This window comes from Carassius gibelio, chromosome A6 (assembly GCF_023724105.1).
Source record: "Carassius gibelio isolate Cgi1373 ecotype wild population from Czech Republic chromosome A6, carGib1.2-hapl.c, whole genome shotgun sequence".
NCBI lineage: Eukaryota > Metazoa > Chordata > Actinopteri > Cypriniformes > Cyprinidae > Carassius > Carassius gibelio.
The window spans coordinates 25742146-25768925 of NC_068376.1; the positions used below are offsets into that span (position 1 = coordinate 25742146).

Consider the following 26780-nt stretch of genomic DNA (forward strand, 5'->3'; position numbering starts at 1 on the left):
ACATTTGTCAAGTCTTGAATGCAACGCTGACTGGTGTTCAGATTGAGGAGACCCACACTGGAAAAGACTGTCATACATGCAAAAAAAAGATTTTACATTATTTATTCTTAGTCAGGAACAGACTACAATAGACACATTTTCTGTCACAAAATGATGTTGAAGGAATTTTCCGCTACTGATATTTTGGTCAGTTACTATTTATTATCAGCCGTGTCACAGCAGAGTATGAAACGTCTCGGCCCTTGGTGACGATTAAAACGGCTAAAGCTAACGTGGCCTTTGGGCATCTTTTTCATCGAGTTCACCTTCAGCCAGAGTTGGTCTGCGGGGAGACGCTGTGTTTAATACACTGACAGCAATAACAGAGATGATGTATGAGCATATAATAAAAAGCTAATTGGGAGCATCTGGGGCCAAAAGGAAGAATTCCTGAAGAGACGGTGAAGCAGCTGTTTAAGACGGAGTCATGATAGAGATAAATGGAGTTCCACTGGATGATTTACTCTCTTATAGATGCTGGAGGTGACTGACGGCTGCTATTCACTCCCCGTCTTCCTCCCCGACCTCCATCTGCTCCAAGATTCCCTCCAACACCTCTGCCTTCCTCCGCTTCTTAGGAGCATCTGAGAGAGATGATAAGGGGACAGATTTGTTTTCATTAAATTACAGAGGGCAAATGACTAGAATTGCAACCTGTGTTGTGGAAACAACTTCAAACTAGGAGTAACTAGTGCTTTGAAAAGATGCAGTTTCCAAGCCGTTAATCAACAGTCAAACTGCAATTTGGAAAAAAAAAGTATTGAAAAAGTGAACATTTTCACATTTTAGACTATTTAATGGACAAAATATTTCAAATTATAAATTAAATAAAAAGAAATGTAAAAAAAAAATTCAGTCTGGCACTAAAACTATGAATAGAATATAAATAGAATCAGCTATTGGTTTAACTGACAAATAAAAATAAATAAAAGGCTATACTAAATTACTATGATAATTAATCAACTATTTATTTGATTATTCATTAAAAAAAAACAAATTCTGGAAGCAACAGAATTAAATCAAACAGTCACTAAATTATAAAATAAAGTTAAAGAAAAAAAGCCACAAATAATATTTGTTAATATTTACAGATAAGTAATTATATAAATATTATAAATATAATAACAGAAAATAACGGTTAGATAAAACATTTATTCACACACAGAACAATTATTTCCAGTATTTGTTTAGCACTTTTCCATTTTTTTTTTCTTTTAATAAACCTAATTTATTAAGATAGGTTGAGAAAAGGGATTAAACTCAAGAAAAAAAGGAATTCTGGGAAACCTACTGAAAGATGACTATTGAAAAGCATTGAATATCTAGTAAATCTGTTTTATGAAGCAGCTGGTTCATTGAAATCACCCATCCAACAAGCTGATTCATTAAAGTGGCAGAAAAACCCCACTGTAACATGTTACAATGCTACCAAAAATAGTTTGTTATTGAGAAAACTTAAGCACCAAAATAGCATATTTAAATTATTTCCTAAGGATCATGTGACACTGAATACTCAATTAAAAATATATATATTTTAAACTATATTAAAAGAGAATACAGACATTTTAAGTTGCCATTATATTTCACAATATTACTTTTTTCAGTTTTTTCTATTTTCAAAAAGACCTACTTCTGTAGGCTACTGAGGCTACTGTACTTCCAATTAGGTAAGTGTGGCAAATTTTAAGAAGCTACTCATTTAAACTGCTTGCAACTGTCTACGCAAAAAAACTGTGACCGTGTGTATAAAGCAGAGGTTTTACCATGAAAATGTTGTGCGGTTTTCCGTCTCAGGTCGTCCACAGTCTCTTCTGCATCCGCCCACTCCAACACCAGCCTCCTGCCGTAAAGATGGGTGCTGTGACACAGCGCAGTGAACGCTTTCTGTAAGAAACCAGCATGAAATCAAAGCCCATGTTAGATTTACTGCACATAGCGGACAAGATCAATGTTGATTAGGTGTTTCACAAGTGACTACCTGACTGGGAAAAAAGACAGAGAAAGATACAGAGACAGATGCACCCACCTTGGCATCTTGTTTAGTAAGGAAGTCAATGAAGCCAAAACCACGGTGGGCTCCACTGATCCCTTTCTTTGGCAGACGGACTGTCTTCAGCTCTCCAAACGTGCTGATAAAAAGACATGAATCCAGCTTCACATACTACACCTGCACTTCAAAACTCATCTTTGGTACCACATCCAAAACCGAGATATTAGCACAGTCATTTTTGCTATTGAGAAATATTTCCATTATTAAGGTGGAAATGTTCTATGAAACACAATGAAGATGACACAAATGGCCTTTAAATGTGAAGCAAGGCTCACCAGAAGAGTTCTCGCAGTTCTTTGACTGTGGCCTGGAAGGGGATGTTTCGCACCAGGATCTTAGAGGTCGTCTGCTTCCTGGCAGTTTGCTTTCCCCTCTTGGATTTTGGCAAACCAGACCTGCAAAAACGACAGGAGGAAAACAGCTGTTACTTATGTGTGTGCCTATTATTCAAACAGACTAAGAAACCACATCGAAAAAGGCATTTAAAGCAATGACAAAGTAATCTAAAAATAAAACTGGTGTGTATGGTATATTAAAGGGGGGTGAAATTTGTATGTAAAATGGGCCTTGTTTGTAAAACAAGCATCTTCGAAATGCAGGGAACAAACAAAAACACTTGCACAACTCCATTGATGCTCTGTAAAAATAAACTCCATCCCCTGGTCCGTTAATGCTGTTTCTCTTTTGGTAATCTGTGCAGGTTTGTCTTGCCCTGGCAACCAAAAACACACTCCTTTTGTGACTTTTCGCGACACTCTCGCTCTGATCAGTGAATGTCTGTTGTGCTCTCAGTGCTGTGCTATACGGGAGCGCACGCTCTTCCGGCAGAAGTGCCCTTAGGACCCATATAAGGAAATTCCGCTCCATCTAATGTCACACAGAGCCATACTCCATGGGAATCCAACTCTTTAAGAGTGTAAAAAACTCAGTATGCATGAAATAGCATTTCACCCCCCCCTTTAAAAAAAAAAAAAAAATATATATATATATATATATATATATATATATATATATATATATATATATATATATATATATATATATATATATATATATATATATATATATATATATTTATAATTTTTACTCGTATGAAAGTTTCTCATCACTTTCATTATCACATCTTTTGTCATAGGAGTTTAAACAAAACACATTAATGTGCAAATTAGGCCCTCATTATACATTACTTTTGCATGCATCCTGTAAACAAATAAATCAAATTTCAGCAATGCTAAACCTATTCTTTGAAAAAGTTCAGTGTTTAAAGAAAAAAAATTCCTTTTAAGGAAGTCGTGGCCTAGTGGTTAGAGAGTACAGGGTTGTGGGTTCGAATCTAGGGCCGGCAATAACACGACTTCGGTGACCTTGAGCAAGGCACCGAACCCCCAACTGCTCCCCGGGTGCCGCAGCATAAATGACTGCCCACTGCTCCGGGTGTGTGTTCACAGTGTGTGTGTGTTCACTGCTCTGTGTGTGTGTGCGTGCACTTTTTTTATGGGTTAAATGAAGAGCGCGAATTCTGAGTATGGGTCACCATACTTGGCTGAATGTCACGTCACTTTTATACATTTATGTAACATAGGTAAGAAATTATGTGCAGAGTTTGGTTCATGTGTTTTAGGTGTAAGTTCAGATACCTTATCTCATTATAATGCTGAAACAAAATCATTTTCAGAAAATTACTATAATATAGGAAAGTTAGCCCAAAACCAAAGAGAGATGAAACTTTTCTGCATTGCATCGGTTACACCTGCATCTGCTGCTTAAACATGTCAACCTGAAGTCCAAATTATATTTAACAAGACAAAATGACAATGTACTGCAAAAATAAAAGCCAGAAAACATGTCTTCCTACTGAAAAATCTTCATATGCTTGACTAGTGTAGTCTTATTCATGAGTAAATGACTCTTAGGAGCTGATTCTGAATCGTTCAAAAACTTCACTGAATCAAGTCAATTTATAACCAGCTCCCTTAAAAATGACTTGCTGACCCCTAGAAGAGCTTGGGGTTTGTGAAATCCTGTCTTACACAGGACCTTTAAGACACAAAAGTCGCCTCCACTTACTTGACTTCTCTTTCTGATATTTTCACCTCAAGCTGGTGGTCATCTAATTTACAGTGCTGCAAGAAAAATGAACAAGTTGCCTGAATCTATTTCATCACATGAATATTTGTGCATACAGAAATACAGCAAACGGCAGCAGATGGTCATTTACCTGCAGCTGTCTTATGGCTTTCTGTGCTGCCTCTGGAGTTTTGTACTGCACAAAGCCATAACCCATTGATAACAGTTTACCTGAGACAGTGACACAGAGACAATGAGATCACGGAGAGATTCACACAGCGAGGAAACAAGATGTGAGAAATGAGAGCGCTAACAAATACACAGATGAAATTGATATGGTAAATATGCATGACTAAAAACAAACCAGCTTTATCTCTCTTCTTTGATATTGTGCAGCTTTTCACCACACCGCATTTAGAAAACGTCTGATAAAAGAACACAATGAGAGCCATATGGTGAGATGGTTATTAACATATCTGATCACACAACACTTGTCGCCGTGGCCTCTGCGCTCACCTCCCGTAATGCTTCCTCGGATGTGATGAAGTTGAGGTTTTTAATGAAGAGAGTTGATCCGGGCAATATTTGCTCTTCCTCTTCCTCCTCCTCCTCTTCCTCCTCCTCTTCTTTTTTGGCCGAGTCATTGTTCTCAGCAGATGTATCTTCTTTTTTTACCTCTGGGAGGAGAAGGATGGACATGGATGAGAAAATGACAGTAATGTATCAAGTGACAATAAAGGCAATTTTAATTTATTAACTGCTATATTATTTCACAATATTACAGATTGAACTGTGTGTGTGCGTTTTGTTTTCTTCGAAATTAATACTTCTTCCAAGTATTGGTGAGCAAAAGAGTCTTAAATATATATATATATATATATATATATATATATATATATATATATATATGTTTTTTTTTTTTTTTATTATAATTATACATAATACTACTACTAATAATAATAGTATTTAATTTTCATCTAACTGGCCACAAAGTTCTGAATTTATATATAAAATAGTTTGTAATTAACTAAAGAAAAATTATACAACTTGACTGATACAATTTAATTATCATATACTTAACATATAACATACATATATAACATAAACAGTAAATAAATGTTAATTAACCTTAACCGAGATTAAAAATGAATAGTTATTTATTATTAGTTTATATCTAATGCATTAACTTATGTTTAAATTAAACAATTAATAAATGACAGAATAAAAAAAATTCTTAAAATATACCCACACATGAACTTTTAAAACTAATAAATGCATTTATAAAATAATAATAATACTTTGTGTTTTCTATGGAATTCCGAATTTGAATGATTGGAATTCTCTACAGACTCCATGCAGGGATCATTATGAGTTCTCATGATGTCATTTTAATAGATGTCTCGGTTATGAACTTCTGAGTCTTTAGGCATACATACATCGTTCACTGCTGGTTTGAGCTCCAGCAGGCTGATATGGCAGGGTTAAAGTATTACCTGGTTTAGGTGCTGTGGGAGTTGTAAAGACCGCTACAGGAGCCCACTCCAGATACAACGGAACATGCTGGAACTGAAGAGACCGACCGTATAACATCATACCAAGTCACAAGTTTTATTAAACCAACCAAAGGCAGAAATTCCTTTTTATATTTCAGTACATTTTCACAGTAGCTCGCATGCCCGTCACAAACAAGTCCCCACTGACCTTGGTGTATGCAAGTTTCATGAAGGCCCGCTTGGCTTCGGTGGGCTCCAGGAACTCCACTATAGCAGTGAGGCCAGATGGGGGCAGCAGAACTCTTCCTAGAGACCCATGGGGTGAGAACAGAGCCTCCAGCTCTGCGACCTGCACTCCCGAGGGCATGTTCTTCACCAGGATCACAGAGTTACTGCGCTGGCCTGCTGCCTAAACAGATGGAAACATAAGCACGGTTCATGCAGATACAAACAGATGCCACAGATTTGCACACAGTCGGCGTACATTCTTCTGTGCAAACTGAGCTAATTTTTTACAATTTAAAATAACTATTTTCTATATTAATATATTAGAAAATGTAATTTACTCCTGTGATGCAAAGCTGAATTTTCAGCATCATTACTCCAGTCTTCAGTGTGACATTATCCTTCAGAAATCATTCTGATATCCTGATTTTGGCCCAATAAATTGTTTTAGCATTACCGATTGGTTAGAAAACTGTTTTGCAGCTTAACACCAGCAGAGCATTTATTTGAAACTGAAATATTTGCTGAATAATTGCATTAGTTTCTCAAAAAAAAAAAAAAAAACCTTTGACTAGAACTATGTGAGTAAAGCACACATACTATACCTGACTGAATGAGTCCAGAGACACTCCATTGTCCAGGAGAAACTGTCTGGTCTCTTGTACAATCTGTGTCTCTCCGAGGGCCATCCTCACTGCCAGACTGCCATCAGACTCCTGAAAACATACACAAAACCAGTGTCACCTGCGCTGATCCTCTCCAGAACAAGAGAGACCATTTGCAGGTCCCAAATACTTACGTGATCTAACACTTGGCTCTTGGTCGTGTTGTATTTCTCAGCAATGGCATCGGCTACTGCACTCGTGCCCAAAAACAAAGCGTTCCAGTTATGAGAGCTGCGCAAGAACAAAATTGTGAATACCACTGGAAATTTCCAAGTTAAATTTGGTTTCATCAAATGCTGACCTGCCACTGGCGGCTTTGTCTTTGGCATCTTTCTGCCTCTTATACGAGGAGCTGCCTGGAGCGTTGGGCCCTTGATCTGGCTTTTCCTTCTTCAGCCTTGAAGCCATGACGTGCAGAACCCGCCCCTAAAGGATCCAAACAGTTTTAAGAAAGCAAATAAAACCACACAGACACATTAGAGGGTAAAGGACTGGATCAGAACCTGGAAAACATGGCCATCCAGTTGAGCCAAAGCTGAGACTGCATTCTCTGGAATCATGTATGTCACAAAGGCAAAGCCCTTGGGCTTCTTAGTCAGACTGTCTATGGGAAAAAGCACCTCAGAAAGAGGACCTGACAGAGACACACACAAAAAAAGTGGTTTTTAAACATCTTTTGAGAAATTGTGCTATTTCTCACATTGTTTAGGTATGTCATGTGACTCACCATATTTGATGAAGACTTCTTTCAGTTCCTCTTCGGTGCACGTGTACGGCAGGTTCCTGACAAAAAGTCTTCCCGATTCAGCCACGTCTTCCTCTTCCTCATCATCCCTCAGCTCGTGCACAAAATTTCTTTCCTTCTCGCTTCTCTTTGCAGACCTTCCCTCATTTTTAAAGCTGTTGACTCTGAACACTTCAATATAGCGCCCCCCTGTGGGTTTACACAGATAATGCACATGCATCGAGAGCACTTGTTTTCAAACTGGTTATGCTGCGTTCACACCAAACGCGAATAGAGCATCTGGCGCGAATGATTTCAATGTTAAGTCAATGTAAATACGCATTTACACGCGTCTGGAGGTCTAGCGGCGCGAATGAGGCGTTTAGCGCGGCAGACGCGAATTCGCCTCATTCACATGTTTGGTGTGAACACAGCATTACGCTCACAAATCAACACACACAGGACCTTTCCGTCAAAGTTGTGTTCTTGTCAAAGAGACTGAATAATTGCTTACCCATGTAGTCTTTGTTAAAGCGCAGGGCCCTCTCGACCTCTGCGTCTGAGCGCACGTCCACATACACATAACCTTATCAAAGGAAATTCGCCATCAATCAAACGACACCAGAGCAACATCTTTAAATCAGCTACAGACTGTGAACAACAGATGCTCTTACCCGATTTGCGCCCATCACTGTTTTTACCAAATCGAATGGCAACAGGTTTCAAAGGCGTCATAAATTCTTTCACTTGTTGCTGCAATGAAGTGATAAATCAGTTGTCACTGTTTGAAAAGATCTGATAAAACTCATATGCATAAATTATAAGCTAGCTGTTGATTTATGTACCAATATTGCAAGTAGTTATGTCCATATGAATGATGGATACATGTTCCAATTTTAAATTCATTCATATTTTAATATATATATATATATATAAGTTACCAATAACTTCAATAAGCAAGGATGCATTAAAGTGACATTAAAGATTTATAATATTACAAAATATTTTTATATCAACAAATGCTATGTTCTATTTTCTTTCTAATGGCTGCTGAAAGGTCAGCTTTTCCGTCAGAGGAATTTTGAAATAAATTCAAATATCAAACAGCTCATTTAAAATAAAATATTTCCCAAAATTACTGTTTTTATCCTGTATTTTTAAGCAAATAAATGCAGACACCGTGAACACAAGTGACGAAAAGCATGTCAAAAATCATACCAAATCACAAACTTTTGAATAGTAGTGCATTTTATCAGGAATATAATATCTTTCCTATATAAAAAAATGGTAAAAGTTTATGCTACAGCGTTCATGTTTCACACATGACACATTACTATAATTAATTACTATACTAATAACAACAACTGTGTGTAATTATAAACTCCAAATAAATAACATAACATGTAACTTTAGTTATTTATATAATTGCGCTGTAATTTTATATGTAAATGTAAACATGAACACTGTAAAATAGACTCAGGTCAGACCGTAAAAATCAGTTAGAATGAATGGATTAGAATGGTTATTTGGGTGTAATACTGAAAGTTTCTGTGTTTGTCTGAAATAGCTTCTTGTGCATTTCACTATAATATTAACAAAAGCTGATGTAAAACAGTGAAATGTTCAATATTGATCAGTAACCGATATATCTCACCTCTGTGACGTTGAATGGAGCACCTCGTAGCTTGACTGTGAACTCTGTGCTCGGCTCAATCTATAAAAAAAGTGTATGAAGAGCAGAAAGACATGAGCCTCTAATAGTCACTAACTATTCCCTAAAAGACCTTGTGTTTTATCACACTGACCGTGTTCTGAGCTGCTGGTTTGGTGCTTTTCTGGCTGCTTGTCTTATCACCACTCTCATAAGCGCTGTCTGGGTTTTGGGCTGGGGACACTTCCTCTTCTTCCTCCTCCTCTTCCTCCTCCTCACTCTTATCGGCAGCATTAGCACTGTCACCTTCTTTTTCTTCGTCCTCATCCTCATCAGCCTCTTTCTCATCCACCAAGTCTGACTTCTCCACAATTTTGGAGCGAAGATAATCCATGTCAGACAGATCTTTCTTCAATGCTTTCTTATCAATATCTGGTAGAAAACACATTTGGAGGGAATGAGAAGTCACACTTATATAATCAGCACTGTCTTAAAAGAAAGCACAAAGTTCTTACCTCGTTTGTCCTCTTCATCAGCATCTTCATCATCCTCAGCATCACTTAATTCATCTGATTCGTCAGAGTCAAAGTTTAGGTAATCATCACTGACAGCTGCTTTCTGCTTCTTCTTCTTCTCCTCCTCCTCCTTCTCCTTCTTCTTCTTCTTATCAACTCCGACAGAAGTCGCTTCCATGGAGTCATTGGCCCAAGTGGGCACCTGTGTGCGTTTCTGGTGCACAGCGAGGAACTCCTGGAAGCTCTGGTCTTTTTCAAGCTGAGGATTACAAGTTACAGTTCATTCAATCTCTGCATATTTATCAGAGTATGATTTATGTCATGCAAAGAGCAGCATACTTACATCTCCAAGAACATTCAAAGGCTTCTTCTTCTTCTGTGGAAATGGATTGAAAGCATAAATTCAGTTTGACTTATGAAAACTCAATCAGGCATTCCAATAAAACAGTTTGTAAACAAAAGGGAGTGGATCAGTGCAGACACAGGAAAAGTGACAGGAGAGCTGCACAACCTTTTCATCTTTTTCTCCTTGTTCACTTGATTTCTGTTCTTCTGTAACTTTGTTTGATGATGGAGGGCGTGTGTGTTTGCTCCAAGGTCGGGCTTTGTTTGGGTCTCCAAAATCTGTGCAGAATTCCACCTTATTCAGACAAATAATGGATAATATAAGAATTAGAACAAAATTGTTTAAAAATGGTTTACTATACTCTCTCTCTCTCTCTCTCTCTCTCTCTCTCTCTCCATATATATGTATGTTTATCCTGTCACTTACAGTAACTCTAGATGTGTCCACAAAGCTCTTGTTGAAATGTTTTAGAGCTTTCTCTGCATCCTCTTCTGTCTTGAAGCCTACGAATCCAAATTTGCGAAATTTACCATCTTTGGTGAATTTCAACGTACAATCTGTAAGCGTCCCAAAATCCGCAAACATTTTACGGAAACGGTCTTCCTTCATCTGAGGAAACAGAGTAAATTAAATGACTTTCAACATTATAAATACAGTATAACATATTTCATCTAAATGAGATCACATGCAGTTCAAGATCACAATGCATTTTAGTCATTGTCTGACGTAACATCCCTAATAATAATCCAAATAAACTATTTTAGTTACATTAATTATCCATATAGGAAAGTACAGTGGTGGTGGTACCATGTTGCAATGCTGCCATCAAATAATAATGTGATGATTCTTTAATAAATTCAACATTGCATTCAAACGGTGCTCAGAAAAGTGTGGCAGTACCAGGTTATCATTTTCCAAAAAACACAGCAAATCCACGACACCGCTTAAACCAAAAACACAGCTGTAGTTACCTTTTTATGGAATAAACGTGCTTAAAAGTTGATCAAATCTTTGTTGACGTGCATCTTTGAAAGCGGACTTACATCATATTCTAATATCATTATAAATACTCACCCCGTTTGGGAGATTCTTGACTATTAACCTCGACATTTTTTTTTTCAATTCCGCTGTGAGATTTCAAGGTAAAACAACAATATACTGTTTTATCAACAATAAAGCATGGCGCTCTTCAGTAAGTCGCCATCTTTACCCTTTGACGTCAATGGCGTCACCGAAGGGACTTGAAAGTGGCTCCCTCTTGCCCTCTTCTGGACGTAAGTGGAATGATCGAAGGAAGTCAAATAAAACTTGGCGTAAAAAAATACTCATAACTATGTTTTTGAACTCAACACACTATATTTTTATATAGTAAACCTTTTAAATATATAAATTAGCCATCATCTTTAAAACATGCACAAATTTAATAATTATGCCTGTCTCAATTTGGTCCGTCTGTATCTTATCTAACATATTGTGTATTATTTTTAACTCAAAATCGACAAAAAAAAGTATATAAAATGTAAAAAAAAAAAAAAAATGTTAAAAATGCAATTATGTTGACTATTATATTGGGTGTAATTACAGCTAAATAATATGTTAATATTTTCAAAGTCATTATTTATGTCTGTAATAAGTGCTAAAAAGGAGTCCTAATTTATTTATTTATTTATTTATTTATTTTTTAGTAGTAGTAGTAGTAGTATAAATAAAAGCATATGAGATGTTTAATGTAAATGAGAAACACCCGTAATTACTTTCATGTTTGTATTTATTTTAAACCTATTCCCTCCTGTATAGTGTGCTGATCATATTGGCATGTTTCCCCCCCCCCCCCCCCCCCCTCCCCCTAAGTGAACTAGAAATATGATATCCTTGTAAGCATCTCAATTCCTAGAAATTTCACCAACAGTCCTCTTAATAAGAACTAAGTGAAGAGAAATGAGCCTGGCCAGACCAGAACAGACAAGCTTAACTTGTTCACAGTTCAACTACCACTATGCTCAATTAAGAGCTTAATTCCTGTCTGCTTCCGTATTAGGCAACAGACTGCATTCATTCATAAGCATTTTCTTCTCTTAGTTTACAAAAGTAGTTAATTCATGATTATTATGTGTCATTAGTCTTCACAAACATTCATCACTGAAGGACTGAAGTGAGCCAAGACTATTACAGACACTTTGTCTCTCTCGACTACAGTGAATGGCTTTCCAAACTGCATTTGTGGAGAGACTTAGAGCTTACAGTCTACTGGAAATCTAAAACTAAAGCACAGTGATGTTGTTTCTTTTGTATTTGTGTAATTTCAGGCATGTTAGTGCATGACTTTTGTGCGAGGTGCATGATGATGAAGAGATGACTTAGGATGAGACTTAGGGAATATTTTAATCCTATACAGTACATTAATTTCTTGACAAACACATACAATAAATACAAAAATAAATATTAAATAAAAAGAGCTGAAATAAGACATGTAAACACTCATCCTATCTTTCAAAACAGGAGGATGTCCGTCAACAATTTAACAACATATTATATTTCCTACTAAACTTTTTACATTTGTAATTGTACAACCTTAAATCAGACTTCAACCCCTCACATTTTGCAGCTCTGTTTAATATTTGGACATATGGGCACCACAGTAATATAAGGTTACTATCGTTGTACCCTTGATAGCACCCTAATCATCAGACCTGAGGGAAGTAGTTACAATATTTCTATATTTCAATTCAGACCTTCATATTTCAACCGCGTACTTAATATGGCTTAAGTTGAAACAGAATCACAAAGAGCATAAGGGTCCATCTGACGTGAACAAATTTCATATAAAAAGCTTTAAAAAGGGAGAAACAAAATATCAAAACAGTACAGTGTCTCTATTCCCGAAGGGAGTCCATTTCATTTGAGGAGGGCATTCTGGTCTTTATTCAGTCAGGTTTTTAAAGTCCAGTTTGGGCCAGTTCAACTGTTGATTCAGAACAGAGCTGCATTACACAGCAAGCAGATCCAGGGTTGCCGTCGGGTCTTGCAGGCCCAGAATGCTGTAGGCTATTCTCTTCTGATGACCTGGCAGTCGTACTCCAATGTTCCCTATGTCACTTTTTGAAAAAGAAAATAGCGAATGGATTAGATGAGGCCATAGAAATTTAAGTCATTTATAACCTCTTGAAACTGGTTCAGTTTGTAACTTATTTATGCATGTAATCAGGCATACTTACTCAATTTTTAAGTGCAAAACCTGTCCCATAGTTTTAATTCCAGCAAGAGCGAAGGTTTGTCTGTATTGGGCCATCTTGATGGATTCCAGCCATTCATCCACTGACCTGAAGGGGGCGCCATCATTACCACTTGAGCTGGCCAGACGAATAGAGACACTGTGGGGGAGAGATATATTAAATGAAAATCTCAGTAAAAATACAATTGTAGATTTGTTAATCTATAATACATTTATCATCATCAGGCTGTTAACCGCTTCTTACCAGGGGTTGATATTGGCAATGGCTGAGAGTGACTCTGGGTTGCAAAGCAGCTTCTCAAGTAAGTTGACGATATCAACAAAGCGTGGCCGTTTGGAGCGGTCCTGCATCCAGCACTGCAGCATGAGCTGATTGACCGCAGACGGGCAGCCCATCGGTGCCGGTAACCTGAAGCCTTCATTTATGGATTTCATCACCTGTGATCAAATATACAAAGAAAAAAGTTGAAACTCGTGCTCACAGAGGACTTTTAAATGAATGCATCAAACATTTCATTGGTTTTTAGAGAATTGCTAAGGCATTGGGTCATTTTGTAATCATCCAATTTAGGCCAAACTCCTAAAGTATGAGAAATTAGAAATAATAAAAGAAATTTCTCATACCTCGTGGTTGCTCATGTCCCAGTAGGGTCTTTTTCCGAATGACATCACCTCCCACATGACTATGCCGAAACTCCACACGTCACTGGCAGAAGTGAACTTCCTGTACGCTATTGCCTCAGGTGCCGTCCAGCGAATAGGAATCTTTCCTCCCTAAAAGAGTTAAAGTTCACTCAGTATCCGCTCAGAAAATCTGAATCATTTTCAAACTCATGAAAAGAATGTTTTAATACATTTATACGATTATGATGCTATGCATTCATGAAACGTACAGTAGTCGTGTAGGTTCCCTCAGGATAGTCCTCCAGCACTCGCGACAGGCCGAAATCTGAGACTTTACACTCCAATTTGCCATTGACCAGAACATTGCGAGCGGCGAGGTCCCGATGAACGTAGTTCATGTCTGAGAGGTACTTCATTCCTGCCGCTATGCCGTTGAGCATTCCCACAAGCTGGTGCGAGGAAAAGTCCCCATCATGGTCCTGTGGGGCAGAAAGAAACAGATTAGTGATCAGTGCTACAATTTAGCAGAGGTATTCAGATTAAACATTAACATTTGCTGACAGGAACATACCTTTAAATATTGGTCCAGAGCTCCATTCTCCATGTACTCTGTAATAATCATGGCATCTTTGACTGAAACAATAGATAGAAGGGAACGGCCTGTTAAAACATGCACTGTTTTGTGGAATGGTATTCTAAAGTACTGGAAACTATTATTTGACAGGATGATTCTTACATTTGGTGACAACACCCTCTAGACGGATAATGTTCTTATGGGAAAACTGGCCCATAATACTGGCTTCACTGAGGAAGTCCTGCCTCTGCTTCTCAGTGTAGCCTGGCTTCAGGGTCTTTATCGCTACGTCGACCTCACAGCGTCCTGGTACCTTCAGAGAACCACGGTACACCTCACCAAATTCTCCTATGGAGCAATATGGAAAGACAACTGTTAATGAATGACATAACTTAAAGTCCAAGGCACAGGAAAAGACACTTAAAAAGTAACACAAGTGACTATTTTTAACACACTTGCACCAGAGTTGTTAATGTTTACTAAATCTGAAACTATTAAAAATGGTTTTATGAAGCTAAAATAAAATGAATATATTACATTAAAAACTTGTGACTAAACCTGAAATAAATCGATTTAGAAAAAAAGAAAAGGTCCGGAGGTTGGAAGACTCCTAAATAGACCCTAAATTTTACCAATCTTTTTTGTTAAAAATTATGTAGGAAAAGTAATACATTAATTTATGGCAAGAGTGCGCCCCAAAAACCTACATCAAAACAGGAGTTTTGACCTTTGTCGAAAAAAAGTCTTCTTTGTTGCCTTTTTCTCTATCACACTTTAGAAATCATCAGAATTTATATATCACATGAAAACATAAAATCTCAAAATTCCTCTTTTGAAACCCATTTTAAATTCAAAGATTGCTTTACCATGCAAAAATCATCAAAATCATGTTAAAAAATGTTTTCAGTCAGAATTATAAAAATGTAGGTTTGGATCATGCACTTTCAAGTCTGTGTTCAAAAATGTGAGTGACAGTTAACAGGATAAACACTATTATAGGATTTAATTAATACTAGAATAACACTAACCTGCACCAATGACTTTCTTCTTGGTGATATGACTAGGATGGATTTCACTGGCAAACTTGAGGACAGCCGCACAGGGGTCTTCATATGTATGGGGATCAATGTAGGTCTTCAAAGGCAGGAGTTTTTCTATAAAATAAATAGGTAGAGTTTGACCTTGTTTACATGACGCCCACTATATGATGGCCGAGATGACTCGTTCGACTTTGAAGATTAAAACATAGGGATTTTCGTGTGAAGCAATAGCTGATAGCATCAGACATGATGTCTTAACGCCAAACACATGAATGCAAAAGGGACTCAATTCATTCCTTACCTGGACATGAAAAGTAATCTCCATCTACCCGCCGTCGGACATGGGAATTCAACCTCCTGATGAAAGAACATTGAACATCACATTAGTGAGTTAATTTAAGCTCCTATCTTGATGATATATTAAATGTGGATGATTACACATCAAAGCTGGAATGTAAACAGTGTGGGTGAAGTGACTAAGGGCAAGGTTGGGAAATCCTGCTTTGTGGTTGGGAAAGAGATAAAGAAGAGAATAGAATGGAAAAAGTGATACCAGAGAAAGGTCCTCTAACCTTTTGTGCAAGAGGAAAATAACCACCACAATCAGCAACATGACTCCGCCCCCAGCGATGGCTCCCATGACAACCATGGAACTATTCTGCGTCTGAGATTCGGCTGTTGAAACAGAACAAAAAGAAATGCAGTTCACTGATACTGACAAACATTGGCACACCACCCATAGCCTATCACAAATGCATCAAAGTTACGCACTTTCATACACAAAGCATTAAAAGACTAAAACGAAACGCCCAGATACGCATTTGCACGCACTTACCGAGAGGCAACGTCTCAAATTCATGCTCTGTGCTGTGGCTGCTGGGATGGCCTTCCGCTGTCAGGGTGTGAACTCGGACCACATACTTTGTTCCTGGTAAGAGGTCGTTAATCTGCACAGAGTACTTTTCCAGAACCAGAACGTTATAGGTGGTGACATCCAATTCTCCGGGATCCTCCTGTGAAACAATGAGGAGAGGAAATTGAATGTTTATTCCAAAATAGTAAAGAAAGAAAATATGGAAAGTCCATAGAGAGGGAAGGAGAAAGCATACAAGATAAAGTCAATTATATTTTCACTGAAGAAATTACTAACTTAAGGTTCCAGAATGCCATGGCATTGCTAAGCTGGTTGATAGGGTGTACTAGACGATTTAACAGGCCATTGCCAAGTAGTTGCTTTGGTGGTTATGTGATTCCTTGGGTGTCGCATTGCTAGGTGGTTACTAGTGTGTTCTGGCTGGTTGCTAAGGCATTGCTAAGTGGTTGCTAGATTGTTCTAGGTGGTTGTCTACAGTCCCACCACCAATCATCAGTCTCTCTGATATTCTTATAAAAAATGTAACATAATAAGATATCATAGTCACCTTCTTGCGGTACATGAGCTCAAAGCGAGGAGAGTTGTTATTCTGCACATGGTGGTCCACGACCCAGGATAAAGTCAGACTGCTGGTGGTCCGATCTTCTACATTCAGGTACAGCACCCTCGGGCCATCTAAATAAAAAGGCACAATACATCAGTGTTTTGGCTAACCATCAATGTCTCAATTTACATTTAATGCCATTTGATGCACTGTTTCTTAAGCAGGCATGACATGTGATCAGTTCTCCTCCGTGTTAATCTGTTAATCTTATCGAGCTGTGACAGGCAATGAGGTGCACTGGGTAGCTCTGCCCACAAAGAAACCTCACTGGTTCAAAATTCAGCTTCATGTTAAATGCAAATTTTCACACACATTTTCACCATTACTGTGGACAGAACTATTGCTTGTCGCTCAACAGCTTTATATTTGTGCAATTTAAACAGAAATTCTTAAATATCTAACCTGTGAAGTGAAGCACTGTTGTAATGCTTGCCGTGGCTCTTTTTCGACTAAACTGGGACACACCGCTTTGAGCCTCGACTGTAAATGTGTAGTTCACATGAGGCTCCAGCTCACTAACCACAACCTCAGGGTCTTTCAAGGCCGTCTGCAAAGGCTCAAATCGCACCCTTCCACCACACAGTGAACACAGACCACCCTCACAGCGCTCGCAGGCCACACTGTATGTGATGTCACTTCTGCCACCAGTGTCTGCCGGTAGGCGCCAGCTCAGTTGCAGACTCCCCGCAGTCAGCAGGGGCGTGTATACCAGGTTTTGAGGTGGGCTAGGCAGAGCTAGAAGAGCAAAACATGGTATGTTTAAAAACTAAATTAAAATGCAGAGAAAAAAAAACTGTTTCTTAAGATCAAACAACTTTTTAGAGGAGTAAAAAAAACATATAATCACACTTACAAGAGCAAGGAGCAGAGTTTGGGTCAGTAGGGGCCCGGAAGAAGCCCTCCATGCAGGGGCACAGCAGTGCTGCATGACCCGAGCGCTTCGTGTTTTCTGGACACACTTCACAGGTCTGAATGGAATCTGTGCTCTTGTAGTAACCCAGTTCACAAGCTTTTAAAAAAAGACAGAAACAAAACAGGTGAACATGAGGCATTTATCAACTAAAAGGACAAAAAAGATTCACATTTAATATATAACATCACAATTTCTATATTTTTGGCCATTGTGCACATAAAGGGAGGTTCAATCTTTTGGCACAATCACAACTGCACACAAAACAAGTCAATCAGGATAATGCAACCGACAGGCAACATACAACAGTCATTCAAACATTCAACAAACAATAAACTGATCACACTTCACAATGCATCCGGAAGATACTTTTAAATGAAACCAGTCAAACTGGTCACCAACTTTTGTATAGACCTTTTTATGGCTGATTACTTCTGCACTGTCAATTTCAGTACCAAAACACTGAAAGAAACAGATTTGAAAAAAATGCAGTGGAGCACATGTGGATGTCCGTTGGAAAAAACAGGATGTCGGAACCGCAAGCATCAATATAAGACCTCTGGTCTCCTCTTCTCCTCCTTTCCTTCCTCTGCCGAAGGATGAAAACATGCTATAACAAACACAAAGGGAAGAAACTCCGGAAAAAAGGAATGAAGGCAGGGGTGGGGGGGTGATAACAATTATTAACAAAGGCAGCTGAGAGCAATGATTCAGAATCACATGAACGCTCTTAAGATGAGGCCGGTTCTGATAGGTGTACTTTTAATGGGCATGAGAAACTCACTGGCTTGCAAAATCACTTGTGAATATAGTTTCCACAGAGCTGAGGAACTTCCTTTGAGGGGAGTTTTTCCCCCCTGGGGGCCCATCTCTCGGTGCTCACCTCAAACAAAGGGCCAAGTTTCAGATTGACGGCCGATGGGAGGTGTGTGAGTGTGAGCGTGAATGGGTGCGTGAGGATTGCAGACAGAAGTTCTCCTGCTGAGATTTTACACTGGGTTTTGTGTATTTGCTCTGTGTATAAGGGTGGACGTCTAAAGGAGGGGGTCAACATAAGAAAGGCAGCCCTTCTTTGTGCATTTTATTTGAAGTCAGAACAAGAGCGGGAAACTCCCAATCTATTCCTCTAATCTTCATGTTTGTGTCTACTGAGAGTGGCATACGTGTCATTGGTCTGAACGAATCCAAATTTCACCAAATGCCAAGATGCGGGTCTGCCATGAGTAATAAGTCTGATTCAACATGTTAATGCTATTTCCATGGGAACTTTGTGTGAAAGAAAAGACTTTGTAATGTGCAACTTGCTCATGGCACCACTGACGAATCTTTTAAAGAAAACAAATGGTGTCATGTCAAGAAATATTTAGCTAAATAAGTAATTAAAAAAAATAAATAAATATATTTGGGAATCATAACATTAAAAAAGTACAGTCTCAAAACTAGATATTCATTTTGAGATTTGCTAACACTAAAATAGAGTTTTTAATGATTAACTTTACATTTATCACACGCTCATCTACATGTCAAATTAGGGAAAATGAGAAAGCACAATTAAATATGCAATATTGGTTAATACAGCTAAATCAAAAAGTAATAAAAATTTAATTAATTATTAATTAATTAATTTAAATGTATATTTTAATCATGTAAAATATAGAGTATTAGTATAGGTATTAGTAACAGCATTGAACCATTAGATAACCACTGAATCACTAAATAAAGTTCCCAGCTGCTAATTGGATTAAACATCTATTAAACTGGAGCTAATTTCAAAAATATTTATGACCTTTTCATGGGTCAATGCAATTAACAGTAAACTCTAATATGATGTTATAAAAAATAAATCATGACACTATAGTCAGCTTCTATTCAACATCTTTAGCCAGTATCAAACTCACAAGCAGTGAAAACATTGGAACAATTGTGATCTCCCCCGAATCTTCTCAATTCCACGTTTCTCTGGCTAACCATTCAAATGAACCCCCTTCCCCCCATCCCTGCCCGACAACCAACCACAAATGTCCCCAACAAACACTGGCAGGTGGCGATAAGCTGAACAGAACAGCACTCATGTAGAAAACCACTCGTAAAACTTCCATGAACACAATGACAACAGCAGCTTTATTGTTTCAGTGGTCGTTTTTTACACTGAATGCTTTGAGGCAACTTTTCACTCTATGGAGAAATAACCCAACCAAGTTGAATCAAGCGGTATAGGCAAAGGTTGTTAATTACTGCAGTCTGTCAACAGATGAGTGGATGAACAAATTATAGAGTGAAACAATCATTTACAGAAAAAGAAAAAAGGCTTTGTCAGAATCGGAATGGAAAGAACCGCAGGTTACGATGTCTGGACATGTACTCCTCATTCCTGAAACATGTCATCACAAAGTCAACAAGATACCAGTCTCCATTACATCTCTCCCATGAGCTATTGCATCGGGTCATCATTCATCACACTTCTTCCTAGGGTGTCAAAACATTTAGCATGTCTCCTGGAAACTACGTTAAGAAGGAAATGTGTGGAATCTGCCCTTTTCCCAATAACCCCGAATGCCTTCAGATATTCTGAACTCCCTTGATGTTCTTCAATTTCCGTTTCAGGTGCAGGTTCCTGTAGGGCTGCCAGAGGCCAAGGTCTTTAAAACATGCTTTCCTGAGATTGCCGTTCCTGATTGTTCCTATATGGCTCTTTTGAAAAATTTCTCGCTAACATTTGTTTCCAGTGATAACCTTTTGTACAGCATGTTCAACAAATGTGCCCTACAGTTGGTCAGCATTGTGTTTACCAATGGATAGGTTTTAATTCCTTTGGTTTTACATTTTACAGTAACGTATAAATAGCGTGTCTACTCAAAACCACATTTTCCCACAGATACAAAAGGTGTCCAGAGAAGTCCAGCCCAACCTTTAATTATATGATGACTACCCCAGACAGGGCATGCCAAACCTTCTCTGTAATCTGCGGTGAGCTGTTGTCATGGTAACACACTTACACATACAATGTAAAACAGGTAATGTTAGCTCTGCCCATTGTGTCATATCAGCTGGTGGAGGGTATGGGAAAAGTGCAATATGACCTTGGGGGAATTCCTTGAAACTATTTGGGAAAACCTTAAAATGAAACATAAAAGAATCAATTTTTTCTGTAAGAACTTGTTATAGTAGCCCAATACTTAATGCGCATTTAATGTTTGAATGTAGCTGTGTTAGATAACGTCCCAAACCAAACTTGAGTGGAAATGACTTCATACATCCATAAAAAAAAAACATTGGGAGCAGTTGGTTAAGTCACTAGCTGATAAAAGTCAAATTAGTTCTGAGAAAAATTGTTTGCAGATCTTATTATCTAATGAAAAGCATTATAACTCATTATTGAAGTCTAACCCATTCAGCCAAACACGTTATTTAAGTCCTATTCAAATGCAAGATATTTGAGAATGTGCAAAGGTTAAAAACCTATGAATGCAAACCATACCACTGTAACTATGTACATACACTCCTTAACAATAGTACCCTGGTATCTTCACACTTCCTTCCCAAAGCGTTAAGCACACATGTAGAAATAATACACCAGCAGGTGAAAGGGTGGGGAGACGGCTGACATTCCATTTGACTTGAGTCATATTTCTGGCCTCTCACAAATTTCTCAGACAGCTCTGTGGCAGCCACAAAAATCTTTCAAGCTTCTCAGAACACACCCTTATCCGACAACACACTTACCATCTGCCCACCCACAACGATCTGCAGTTGTTCCCAAATTGTCTTCAACTTTTGCAAAATGATGGACTCATACAATTAAATAAAGTAAAGTATATTATAGTGACAGACCAATATATATATATGCAGACATGACATTTTTGTGCCAATTCAAATTATCAGCATACATTTTCTTTCTTTCTTTCTTTCATCTTTTTGGTTGAATTTTGAGCATTTTTGAGTAGGTTTCGCTGCTAATTCGAAGTATATATCAGCATCTTTGTGCAGCTTTTTGGAATACTTGATACTGATTAGTCAATTGCATCAATCTACCACTTTTGCCATAATGTCTGATTGTACATTATCAATTGTATATTCGATATTGGCCACCATCCTTTAGAGGAATCAGAATTTTTCAATTAAGTAAAAACCCATATCCATGAACCACTGTTAAATAAGCATAAGTTCGACATATCACTGAAGCCCAGAACCCTACAAAACAATAAACATCTAAACTCACCTTTGCAAGCATCTCCAAAAGCTTGGTATCCCGCTCGACAGAGACACTGGCCCACAGGAACGACCCACTCTCCCTCAGCGGTGCAGTACATCCGAGGAGCAGCTTCTCCAACCACCACTGCGTCCTTCACACAGGTGCCCTCCACCTCCGCTCCTGATGCCACCTGCTCGGGGAAGGCAGCCAGGCTTCTCATTGTGGCTGGGCAGGTGGTGTAGAACACCCTCAGCCCCAGGAGAGCAACACAGCCTCCTAAATCCTGGAAAGCAAGGTAGAAGCCCCTTCTGGAGAGTGGCCCGATGCTCTTCGTCTCAATGTTCACCCGCAGATCAGCTCGGCCCCCTCCACGATTAGCTGTCACCTCGTCTGGTGCTACGGTGGCTATCTTTCGAAACTGGCTCTTGCGGAAATTTGTGCCAACATCTGTGTCAGTTTCCCCTAGATAGAGGCCAAAAGTCTCGCGACAGGAAGGCGATGAGCTGCCGAACGAATTGCAGTCCCGGACGACAAAGCGCAGTTCTACGGATATGCGAGAGACATCGGGCCTACGCTGGATAAAGGTCGTGCGAAGCCAGTTGTTCTGTTCTGTGTCACTGGCAACATTGCACACACTGTAAGTGTAAAGAAGAGAGCCGTTCACCACCGTCTGGACTACCTCCCACTAAGAAAAATGGAAAAAGACAAAATGTTTTATAATCTCATAATAAGCATGAGAGAAAAGTCACTCAAATTAAACTTTTTTTAAAGGTAGAGCATTTTATTACTGTATTAGAAGAGTAATTACTGTTTCCCGAATACTCCTGAAACTCATGCCACTGGTTAAGTCAGGCTTGTCGCGACTCTCAGAAAGACAAATAATTAACTTGATAGTGCCACAACTTTAAAATTAAATATTACAATATCCTACTTCTAAATGTTAGACTAAAACTACGGGAATCACACCTTTGTAAAACTCATTAGAAGGCTGTAGGAGACCAAAAGTAGGCCTCTGCTCTGCTTTTTCCCACCACGCTCTGCCTTGATACTACCTTTTGCACACTCTAAAGCCTATAACCAGAGCTTATTTCTGCTCAATCCTTCAGAAAATAAAATATTTAAACACTCTGGTGCAAAGCAATATATATCAAAAAAAAATTATGTCATCTCAACATGTACTGGAGCACTTTTTATGTTATACATAAAAATACGAGTCTTTTCATGAATCTTAATGACTGGGTATGGCGAATGTACAGAGAACAGATTTATTAATAAAACTCACCCCTTCTTCATTTGGCCAGGTTAACCAACCTAATTCACTTCCAGCAGCCTTCATATCAAGTAGCACATCTAAGGATCATATAATATTTTGTTACAGTCAAAAAAATAATAATAATAATAATATAAATTAATAAATAAAATAAAATACATTTACTGAATTAAAAGTCTTATGTAGATTTACATAAACCTCTATAGAGACCTCTAATATATATTTTATTCATTCATCATGCAGTAATTATAAATAGAAACGTCAGCTCTGAGTGAAAATATTCATATAAAGAAAATTTCGGTCTGTCGGCTACTTACGTTCTTTTGACTGAATCCCCATAAATCCGTTGTTAACAAATAAATAAAAAAATAAGAAATTCAACTGAGTGCGTCTGTAGTCCATTGCGTTTGTCAGATAAAACTTTTTGGTCCATGCGAAACTCCGCCGACTACGGCATGAAGGAACATACTAAATGAAGTTGAGGCTTCATTCATGGATATGGGAAGTCAGGTGACTCCGCCCCTTGGAATGCACTCCATATATGGCGCTGGTGGGCGTGCTCTGGGACGCCTGGGTGATTTGAGTGACGGCCCCCACACCTGTTCAATGAGTTTCGGATGTTTGCGCCCACGTTCATTTGCACAATAGTAATTTCAGACGATTTGGTACGGTTTCAGTTCAAAGAGAGGGCTTTTAGTATTCCTCTGCTTTGAAGCTAAAATCCAGGTATTTCTTTTACAGACTGCAATTAGTTTCATATTTTAATGCGGTTCACCACGAATTTCAGTAGGCTTAAACGATGAAAAAAAAATGTTAGTAATGGTTATTAACAGTGACTGAAAACGATTTTAAAATGTTCACAAATTGCACTTTACAAATCACTTTTGTCTAACCCAAAATCGAATTGCAGTTGTCAGGAAGACGGAGTTTTATATAGCCTATGGATTTCTAAAGATTATTATTTTTTATTTTTTTCAGCACTGGCTAAAGTGGAAAATGTTTTAAATCATAAACTGCAACAAAAGCTAAGACTAAAGCTATTGGTTGTGGTCTAGGGCATACTAAAGCCCACTTAAAATATTTGTCAAACCAACCATCACTATTTTATTCCCATCACAAGTTAGAGAGGGGGTCAAGTGGGCTTGCCTCAATGAATGAATAACTGATAATGAGTTAAAGGAGTATGAATATGTAGATGGTGAAATATGACAAACAAAAGCATCGCCAGGCAATGCTAAGGAATGCTTGAGTCAAGTCTCCTTTGTGCGGCAGTCTGTCAGAGTTCCTTGACCTGGTATTCAAACACAAGCTGACTTCTTCTGAGGCTGCCTGCATTGTGAGAGCAGCTATAAATATTCATTAGACATACAATAAATGAAAGACCTAAGCTTTAATTCTAGACAGACTCAAGTAGGGTTTTATGTGGCATGGCTCTGAACAAAATCCAGACTCATAGAGTTTTTACTGCCATTAATATTAAGGCTAGACTTAAACTCTGATCTGTTAAATATCCCCAAAGCATTTTACATTCTAGTCTCCAGTATATTTAAATGCACTATAAAAAATTTGAATAAACAAAGATTATTGAAGTATTTTTTGAAAATATTATTTCAGTAATTTCTTCAGTGTGTCACTCGCTGTATTTTGTATTTGGCTTGTCATAATGTGTTGTTTCAGACTACTGCAAAGAAAACCTCCAAAACATTGTTTAAATGTTTATTTTATAGCGTTTTATCTATTTGCATATAATTACAACTATCTTTAAAGGCCAAAATTATTTTTTTTTCTCATGCACTGAGCTACAAATCTCCGCACTTACAAACACATAAACATTACAGTTCTATTCCCATATATATTCTGAAGGTTTTTACATCAGGGTTTGGTAAAAGATTATTTTATTTATTTACTTACTTATTTCTGGCTGTTGACATTTCTGATGTTCTGATTTATGAGAGACCTTTGAGTCTTTATGTCAACAAAGTGAAACAAGTAATACAAAATGCAAATCAGTGCATATTTAATTAAAAAGTGATACATTTGCATATTTAAACAACTTTCAGAAAACTTTTAATACAAAAGAGGTTTTTCTTAATGTAATCAGCAAACACGAGAAGATATGTAGGTGACTGTTAGGTTAGGTTTTCTATTAGTTTATTTTTTTACTCTATTCACCTGGGGTGTCACCCCAAATTATTAAAATGTATTAAGAAAATGCTTAGTTATGCAATTAAATACCATACAATTACTGCAAATTAGAATGCTATTTGTCCCTATTAGAGAATAAAGTCCTCTACAAAGGTCACTAAAATCTAAGATGTAAATAAACTATATAAGTCCAAAAAAGTGTAAATGAAAAGCGGTTGGTCACAGATGCCAAACTGAATTTGATCTGCTTATTAATAATATTCTTTTGTGTATATTTATTTGTGTGTAACATTTATTAATGGTTCAATCTTTGTTTTTCATGCCAGCTTCTATGAATGTTGAGTATGACTCTTAATATTTGGAGTAAGTGCTCAGCCACACAAAATAGATGATTAATGACTTCACTCTGTTTGGTGTTTAAGCACAAGACACTTATGTTCAGAGGGACATTTGTCTTCAACAAATGAGGAGCTAGAGCCATTGAGATGCCATCACAATGCCGAGCTCCCTTTTCATTCAAGGGCCATGTGTGTTGCAGGAGGCCTGAATTATCTGCTGCACTCCCATCAACCCCCCTTCACCTCTCCACCCTGTTCCACACAAGCGCCAATACAAAGCACTTCACGCCAGGAGGTTGGCCTGTTACTCCGGGGGTCACGGATCTGCAGTGGGACCACTGCTGCAGGGTCATTCAACTCTTCCACCCCTCGACTCCTTCTTGTCACCCTCGTCACCACCTCTCGCCAAAAAACACAAATACAGAGGCGGCTTTCCATTGTAGGCTGCGTCGAGACTGTCTGCATGCCCTTCAAAAGCTTTGTTAACGCTCCCGATTCTACACTGATCCCTTGACTGGGGATGAAGGGAGTGCTAATGCAGGATACGTGCCAGTGACATATGGCAAGATGTTAACACATTATTAATACAAAGTTAACAAAATTATTTTCATGAGTGAGTCATACATAGATTTAAGATATAAAAATGTATTTACTCTATTAAGGCGCAATTAAAAATCAATGAATGACATTGCATAAGATTAAAAAAAATCAAAGCAGGTCACATTTCATATACATAATGTTAATGCAAGAACATTTTGTAAGCACAATTATTTTTTATTTCTCAACTAGTGACTTTTTTCAAATTACAAAACAATGTCTACACTGTTCAAAAATAAGACCATAATTCTTTAGGACACTATCTGGTTGTCAAACCCGTAACAGAATGTATATGTGTTGAATTACATCTGTGGTTAGTCTGCAAGGATGTGTGTGTGTGAACAAATAAAACCGATTTCATACATCCACTTGGTTTAAAATAATGAGAAAAGTTAAATGAAATGAAAGTTTTTAATACGTCAAAGATGCATTAAATTGATCAAAAGTGGCAGTAAAAACTTTTACATTGTTATAAAAGATTTATATTTCAAATAAATGCTGTTCTTTAGAACTTTCCAATCATCTAAGAATCTTGAAAAAATATATATAACGGCATCCTCAACAACATACAGCTGCACAACTATATAAGCAAATCAGCATATTCA

General features: G+C 37.9%; 2 protein-coding genes and 1 long non-coding RNA gene across 3 annotated transcripts in view; 1 reads left to right on the forward strand and 2 right to left on the reverse strand.

The window, feature by feature from the left end:
• The window catches only part of LOC128015874 (uncharacterized), a 327822-nt gene that overhangs the window by 242480 nt on the left and 58562 nt on the right, over positions 1 to 26780 (forward strand). The gene's annotated exons all lie outside the window — the stretch shown is intronic.
• LOC128015868 (probable RNA-binding protein 19) lies at positions 87 to 11018 on the reverse strand. The gene is made up of 24 exons (XM_052600084.1): positions 10850 to 11018; positions 10202 to 10384; positions 9941 to 10069; positions 9773 to 9805; positions 9430 to 9688; positions 9069 to 9346; positions 8918 to 8977; positions 7938 to 8016; positions 7778 to 7849; positions 7267 to 7473; positions 7043 to 7173; positions 6841 to 6965; positions 6674 to 6770; positions 6480 to 6590; positions 5858 to 6058; positions 5650 to 5722; positions 4673 to 4833; positions 4521 to 4581; positions 4308 to 4387; positions 4157 to 4212; positions 2365 to 2484; positions 2066 to 2168; positions 1803 to 1923; positions 87 to 623 (listed from the first exon to the last, which is right to left on the reverse strand). Exons 1-24 carry the CDS (start codon positions 10883 to 10885, stop codon positions 541 to 543), a joined length of 2859 nt encoding a protein of 952 aa, XP_052456044.1. The 5' UTR covers positions 10886 to 11018; the 3' UTR covers positions 87 to 540.
• LOC128015867 (ephrin type-A receptor 2) lies at positions 12139 to 23584 on the reverse strand. Its single transcript, XM_052600083.1, has 17 exons — positions 23413 to 23584; positions 23108 to 23175; positions 21853 to 22510; positions 17577 to 17732; positions 17126 to 17458; positions 16667 to 16794; positions 16081 to 16258; positions 15818 to 15920; positions 15547 to 15602; positions 15234 to 15359; positions 14368 to 14553; positions 14203 to 14264; positions 13901 to 14110; positions 13632 to 13781; positions 13252 to 13445; positions 12991 to 13146; positions 12139 to 12870 (listed from the first exon to the last, which is right to left on the reverse strand). Exons 1-17 carry the CDS (start codon positions 23495 to 23497, stop codon positions 12762 to 12764), a joined length of 2958 nt encoding a protein of 985 aa, XP_052456043.1. The 5' UTR covers positions 23498 to 23584; the 3' UTR covers positions 12139 to 12761.

Bases quoted from the DNA above. Each gene is read 5' to 3' on its own strand.
- LOC128015868 (XM_052600084.1), bottom strand. From the start codon at position 10,885: ATGTCGAGGTTAATAGTCAAGAATCTCCCAAACGGG. The intron at 10,070-10,201 runs GTAAGTGACAGG...TGTCTGAATAAG, and splicing joins TGGACACATCTAGAGTTACT to GTGGAATTCTGCACAGATTT. The intron at 2,485-4,156 runs GTAAGTGGAGGC...TCGTTTTTGCAG, and splicing joins ATATCAGAAAGAGAAGTCAA to GTCTGGTTTGCCAAAATCCA.
- LOC128015867 (XM_052600083.1), bottom strand. From the start codon at position 23,497: ATGGACTACAGACGCACTCAGTTGAATTTCTTATTTTTTTATTTATTT. The intron at 14,111-14,202 runs GTATGTTCCTGT...TCTGCCCCACAG, and splicing joins CTCTGGACCAATATTTAAAG to GACCATGATGGGGACTTTTC. The intron at 13,147-13,251 runs GTAAGAAGCGGT...TCTCCCCCACAG, and splicing joins ATTGCCAATATCAACCCCTG to TGTCTCTATTCGTCTGGCCA.